Source organism: Arachis ipaensis, chromosome B01 (genome assembly GCF_000816755.2).
Source record: "Arachis ipaensis cultivar K30076 chromosome B01, Araip1.1, whole genome shotgun sequence".
Taxonomy (NCBI): domain Eukaryota; kingdom Viridiplantae; phylum Streptophyta; class Magnoliopsida; order Fabales; family Fabaceae; genus Arachis; species Arachis ipaensis.
Window position 1 is genome coordinate 6552203 of NC_029785.2, and position 7135 is coordinate 6559337.

At 33.7% G+C, this 7135-nt stretch overlaps 1 protein-coding gene across 5 annotated transcripts; it reads right to left on the minus strand.

The window, feature by feature from the left end:
* On the minus strand, positions 1228–6368 carry LOC107613165 (vacuolar cation/proton exchanger 5). 5 transcript variants are annotated; one of them, XM_016315069.2, is made up of 12 exons: positions 6032–6367; positions 5837–5876; positions 5092–5349; positions 4942–5009; positions 4818–4846; positions 4235–4431; positions 3929–4141; positions 3163–3297; positions 2241–2357; positions 2110–2163; positions 1765–1881; positions 1228–1501 (listed from the first exon to the last, which is right to left on the minus strand). In XM_016315069.2, exons 1-12 carry the CDS (start codon positions 6067–6069, stop codon positions 1388–1390), a joined length of 1380 nt encoding a protein of 459 aa, XP_016170555.1. In that variant the 5' UTR covers positions 6070–6367; the 3' UTR covers positions 1228–1387. The 5 variants fall into 5 exon arrangements, with proteins under 5 accessions (XP_016170555.1, XP_016170625.1, XP_016170777.1 ...); XM_016315139.2 differs by having other exon boundaries at positions 1230–1501; positions 5837–5890; positions 6032–6366; XM_016315291.2 differs by having other exon boundaries at positions 1230–1501; positions 6021–6366.

Sequence of the window (7135 nt, forward strand, 5' to 3'; positions counted from 1 at the left end):
TTTTTTTTTTAAATTGTATAAGTTGAATTATTATTGAAGACTTGACCACTTTTAAATTTTAAAATGTGTGAGAACAACGGAGTATTTCAGCATTATAACTTCCACGCAAACGCTAGGAATGCAATTTTCTTCATTTCTCTCTCTTTGTGGTTCAAAGTACGCACGATAGAGAAATAGTTCATGGACAGTGCAATAAAAGCCAAAATTTTGGAACCTTCATTCGGCTCTTGCATGTTTTTCGGAAAGAAGTCACTACTCACTAGCAACTTGACATGCTTGAATTGAGTTAGTCTCAACTAAATCATATTTTCTAGCGAGAAGTCTTAGAAAACAAAAATTTTTAGCCAAAACAAAAATTTTTAGCCAAAACTTACTATTTTTCGCTTTATTTAATGTACCCATAAGGATGTTTATGGATCGAATTCAATTCACATATCTGTGATATTTATTCAAATCCAATCTGAAAATTAAGAATATTGATCTAATTCACAAGGTTTTTCGCATGCTAAAAAGTTTGGATTGTAGATTTTAAATAGATATCCACATATCTGTATATTTGCAAAAATAAATAAATAAATAAATAAATATTCTTCTTATGTTTTATTTCAATTAATAATTATTATATATTTTGTATTATTTTATTTTTATTATTTAAAAAAATATATTTAATAATATTTTAAGAGTAAACATGTTTAAAAAAATAAAAAATAATATTTTATTAATATTTTTTAATAAAAATAAGTTTTTAAAATATTTATGTATTTTGCGGATATATCAGATCGAATCCAAACTTAAAAGTTACAGATATTAAATCCAATCCGATCTGGATATATTCGATATCTGATCCAATTTGATCCACCGCTAATCCGATCCGACAATTTTAGTGTGAATCGAATCGAGCATCCTACAATAAACAAATGATAAATAAAACAAATTTTCTAAAACCTAGGTTCTTGAAATGAACCCAAAAATCCAAACTCCACAAGAGTTGCGAAATGCAGACTCCCAATAGAAACCTCTAGTAAAATATCCTCACCATAAGTCCATAACTCAATTAAGTGAAACGTTTTTCTTCTTCGATGCATAGAGCTAAAACTCGAAGTTTTTTGTGAGATGGAACATTGCCGGTAAAGTTCAGAAAAGAAAATGCTTATGGTGTATGCTACCTTCATTTCTTAATTACTCCTGTACTTTCATATACTATGCATTTATTTAGTAAAACCAAAAGGTGGAAAGAGGAACTGAATTAACTCATTACATTTGCATCAGGTTTAACAGAACAAAAACCTTTACAACCTAATTTCCCAAACCACAAAAAAAAAAAGGAAGAAAAATAATACTAATAATAATCATAATAATAAGGTAATATAAAATGGAATTTATCTCGTTAGGGAACAGGCTGGTCTTCAGAATTGGAATCTACATGTACATAAAAACTAGCTGCTACTATCAGATAGCAAAGCACAAGCATTACCCCCTTGAAGTAATTTGCAGTTCCTTCCTGCAAAATCAATAATGATTTACCATGTGTCGTTGTAAGCTCCGAACATCATAACGATACGCCACATAAATAGTTTTATTTCTCTACATTGGTAGTGTCAAAAGAGTTTTCCACTGTCGTCCAATCAGATGCTTTCATTTATACAAATTTGACATAGTGGCTGTGAGTCAAAACTATGTGGCGATATATGATTGGACGTGTGTAAAACTTTTTTAGGCTGACAATGTTTACAAATTAAATTCTCTTGGAAGGAAGAAAATAACCTGTAACATGAAGGCAACAACTATAACAGTTAGAAATAGTGCTGCTGTCTCAAAAAGTTGAAAGTTCAGGTCCAATGGTTGCCCCATTATCCACCCCATAACAACACAAAATGGTATCTGCACAATTAAACAGAGAAAAACTTCAAGGAACCAAACAACATAAGAATATTCGAAATCATATTAATACAGAAATTCAACATCATAAGATCTTTCTCCAAATACCCTAATCCAAGTGCAAAACTTGCAGCATCTTCCACAAAACAGAAGCACACAAACACAGGCAAAAGTTTAGAGAAAGCAATGTATGTTTGCTACCCTGACAAACAATTCAACAATAATACTTACAACGAACATAGATATCTGTGTGGACGACCCTATCGCTACTCCCAAGGAGATGTCCTGAAAGGAGTAAAATTATAAAATTGAAAAGTTATATTAATGTTAGAGGAAGAGCAGAAGAAGTGAAGAAAGCTCACTAATTTATCTTTCATGGCAAACATGATAGCACTAGCATGTTCTGCTGCATTCCCCACCAGTGGAAGCAATATGACACTAATGAATGTTACAGGTATGTTCCATGAATTAGATGCTCCCTGTTACACAGTTGATCAAACAGAAATGTAAATTTCATAAAAAATTATAGAGAAAAGGACAAATAGGTCCCTGACCTTTTGTCTCGCGGACATTTTTGTTCCTGACCATTGAAAAACACTTTTAAGTCCCTGACTTTCACAAAATTTGGACGGATCAGTCCCTCCGTCCAAATGCCTCCGTCAGGGACTGATCCGTCCAAATGACTCCGTCAGGGACTGATCCGTCCAAGTTTTGTGAAGGTCAGGGACTTAAAAGTATTTTTCAATGGTCAGGGACAAAAATGTCCGCAGAGCAAAAGGTCAGGGACCTATTTGTCCTTTTCTCAAATTTCTAAAGAGAAAAGTACTGAAAATTTTCATTCATTTAAATACTTGGTATCTAAGAAAAGTCATTTTCTTGTAAAATATTCTCAAGACAAAATGACATTTCAATTAAAATCAAATCAAGCATTTAGAGTGATTTGAATGGATTAAGGACAACTCAAGTTTAAAATAGAGAAAAAGATTTTACTTCAAAAACATCAAACCTATGAATGGCAATGCAATGGCATCATATGCTAACAAACATGCATACATAAAACATGATATGCTAAGTAATGATTATATTATCTTCCTTTTTTTTTTCTTTGACAAGGAAGTAATAATTATATTTCAATCAAACATATAAACTCAAATGAGAATCTACTTGAGTTTCTCTACCTCTGAAAGGGTATGAGTGTTATATTTCGGGTAGCAATAAAAAAGAAACACAAGAACCTCAAACAGATAAATGCTATGTGAAAGAGGAACATGAAACATTATCCACCTCTATAGCGCCAACCAAATATTCGGAAAGAATTGATATCCAAGCAGTCATAACCGAAAGCCAGATTATTGATTCCCATTTAGAAATTTCAGGAGATTCATCGTCAGTTGAGTTGTCGCCTGTCTCTCTCTCTTCCTAAATTGGTTAGCCAAGATGTTATTATGTCAGTACAAGAAGCAAAACCCAGCCAAGCCATGACTTGTATCCCAATAATGAACATTGAACATATTACAAAAGCTCTTGGTGAGTGCAGAAGATTTAAGAAAATCGCAAAACTGAAAAATCTCTTTACTTGTACAAGTAAGTGATGGGGGGAAAAAAAATCCTAGCTAGCCAATCATCCACAGGTTTCTTTGGTCTTTCAGATATTAATATCCCTGGAAAACCTGGATGAAAACTTCTCCAAAATAATTCCTCAGGAATAAAAACATGAACCAAACTTAAAAATCTTGGTGTGAATTTTAATCCCTAAGGGGATCAGAAATGGCAGACATATCTATTGGGACATATTACAAATAGTGTGAAAAATTGATAAACGGAGACAGTTATTTTGAACAAATCAAATTCTACTAGTCTGCAACATATATATAGACTCTGCTAATCTGCATTCTGTTCAAGATATATATTATTATCCTAAATAGTCCCTGTCTCATAATCCCGTACTTTAATTCAAACAAATCTACCACATGGCACTCCATTAGCATATACTGTACATGCACATATAATAGAGTGACCGAGGAAGCAAAAGCCAAACAATTCTACCAACCTCGTTCGCAGAGATATAGAGACCACTTTGACTTCTCAACTGGAAAAATAAGTATGCAGCATAGGCCACAAGCATGACACAGCTGCTGAATCTTGAAAGCGCCAGTTCTGACTTCCCAAAATGCACCTCAGTTCGTGTATAATGAAGAACAGCTGGAAAAAGTAGGCCCATAACTGCCATAAGCAGCAATCCTGAATTCACCGTAGCAGCTGCCTGAATGCTAATTTGAATCAGCTACAGTTTTTTTTTTTTTATGAAATGAAAATCGGGAAGAAAATCAAAGAGGCAGACAGTTAACATGTCTACCTTGTTAAATACTTGTTCCTTCTTGCTGAAAACAATACCACCACTTAAGAATGCACATCCAAGCACAAGCAACATGTTTGACAAAATTGAACCCAGCAGCGAGAGCTGGACTACTCGTGTCAATCCACTTTTCAGAGCATATAACGAGATTATTAATTCTGTTGCATTTCCAAATGTAGCATTTAAAAGACCCCCAACTGCAAGATAAAATGGAATAAGTGGGAAATAAAATACCACAACTTAGATATCACAGAGAGAAAATAAATGCACATTGTATGATTAAAGTGAATAACAGGAATCAGTACTTTCAAATGTAATATACCATTTAAATCAAGATTAAGAGAGACTTGTCCTAATAATTATTCCCTATGTTACAAAATATCTGCCAAAAAACTTTGGAAACTTGTTACATTAATAGTTCAAGGTATCTAGATATAATTTGTATCAAGATTAAGTTATGAATGTTTCATAATTTTATTGCATAGTGCAGTTTTAAGTTATTTCAGCATCAAAACTGGGTTGATTTTAGAAGAAGATCAAAGGTAAAATGTTATTTATCGGAACTGTTTACAAAATTGCATACCTGTATCTCCAGTGTAAAATGCAAGTTGCCTATATAAGACCAAGAAAAGCATATCATTAGCAACCATAAAAAGTAAAAAAATTTAAGAAAAACTTCAGAAAAAAAGAGCACAATATAATATTACTCTGTGGCATAACCGAGCCGCTCTGCCAAAGGCATTATCCCCAGTAAACTAAGACCGAAGACCCAGCCCTGCAATTGACCTAAACAAATCAATATTTGATATTTACCCGAAAATGCAGGTAAGTAAAGAATTTAGTGAACTACAGCTCACATGATGACCAGTCAATTTCTGAACAAGAATCGCAAGAGGCCCAAAAGGCATAAGCAAGTTGAGTCTGTTCGAGAAAACCACAAGCCGTATGCTCCTGTAAATAATGCCCCCCAATGTTTCGCTGCGAACAGTGAGCGATTCTCCGGGATGTGATCCACGTGCAGCCATAGTAGATTCTGGCTGGTGATAAGCTATTTCAGGGCTAAAAGGAACTTGATCCTCAAACTTGTTTGTTGGTCTTCCATTCGAAGAATTCATCTGGTACTCGGACAATGTATCATCAAGTTTTAGATCGATTATCGAAAGAATGTTGCATATGAACACTAAGTTTGTGAGCAAAGAAGTTCCAGTAGCACACTAGTTTGGAATTCTGAACTTGACTTTTGAAAAACATTTTACTAATAATAGAAAAAGGAAAAAGAAAAGAAAAGAAAAAAGATGACTAAATCTATGTTGCTTTTGGCACTTGAATCATTGTACTATAAAAGCCATCATTTTCCTAATGATGAACATTGCAGATCTCCCACATTGTTTTATGCAACTCACATTAAAAAAAAAAAAAGGTACAAATCCAAAAATCTTACTGTATCTAACACAAAAAAAATATTACCCCGTATTCATATAAAATATATCCACAAAATTAAGTTTTCTTTCATTTTCTATTTTGGGGAAAAAATTACAATCCCAATTCCTAAAAATAAGAAAAGGAATCAAAGGCGTAATCAGAATGAATTAAAGAACACACCTTGCGAGTCTCAGGCAAGTCATCTGAAAATCCGGATGTACTGCAATGCGGAGACTGAAAATTAGAGAAAGAGACCAAAAAAAAATTGTAATTGACCAAAAAAAATTAGTTTTTTTTTTCCCTTTCTAAAAAAATACACTAAGAAAAAGGTCAAATAAAATAATAATAAGGAAATTTGATGTACCCAGATCTTACTTCAGTGTTGGTTGTTTCACTTCAACTCGAGATTCCATGTATTCCACAACATACGAAGTGATTGTTTTGGAATTTCTTTTTCTTTTTCTTTTTTTGGGAGAGAGAAAGAGTTGAACGGTGAAGCAGTTCGGTTTCAGTTTCAGTGTGTGTGTGTGTGTGTGTTTTTTTTTTGTGGGTTCGTTAAAGAATTTGGAGAGAGTTCATTTCTCTTTGTTGCAGCCGTTTATCGAATATCTTCTCTTTTTTTTCTTTTTTTGTTCTTCTCGTCTTGTTTGATTTGGAAGAACGAATACACGTTTCTCACATTGAAGTAAACGCTATCATACTTTCCTAAAAACGGAAATCAAATTTAGGATGCTGAAACTTATATGCTTCTTGTTAATTTTCAATTAATTTACATTAATTAAATGTTTAATTTAGTTATCTTGAAATTGTATGTTAAATATTTTATAAATTTAATTCGGATACGATCCGATCCATGGACACCCCTAGTTGGGCGTTCAAAGGGGAGCACAAACATAAGTTGAGTATGGCAGAAATGAAGATATTAAGATGGATGAGTAGTCATACGCGATTGGATAAAATAAGTAACGAAGATATAAGGGAGAGAGTTGGAGTAGCACCTATTGTGGAAAAGATGGTAGAATTGCATCTCAGATGGTTTGGACATGTGAGAAGAAGACCGACAGAACATTCAGTCAGGAGGGTGGATGAGATGGAAAATGGACAAGGAGTGAAAGACAGAGGAAGACCTAAGAAGACCATCCATGAGGTGGTCAAACGAGATCTACATGTAAACTGTTAGAAACAAGAGACTGAGAGAATAATATGAAAAGTGTATTATTGAGTTGTGATGAAAAGTACAATATACAAGAGGTATTTATAGGTGCTAAATGAATCAGAGTAATAAAGGCATAGAATCCTATAATTAATATACAGATATACTACATAAATATAGACGATACTAATTGATCCTAATTGATGCTAATGATTCTCTAACATCCCCCCTAGGAGGAGGAGGCATGACGGTAGGAGCAGGATCATCGTCCGGTCTGGAGTCATCGGGAGATGGAGAAGGTAGAGGAACAGGAGGCTGTGGAGGGT

Coding starts and splice junctions, on each gene's coding strand:
- LOC107613165 (XM_016315069.2), bottom strand. CDS start 6,069: ATGGAATCTCGAGTTGAAGTGAAACAACCAACACTGAA. Junction 4,847..4,941: donor CGGCTCGGTTATGCCACAGA/GTAATATTATAT, acceptor GGTCTTATATAG/GCAACTTGCATTTTACACTG. Junction 1,882..2,109: donor CACAGATATCTATGTTCGTT/GTAAGTATTATT, acceptor TTAATTGTGCAG/ATACCATTTTGTGTTGTTAT.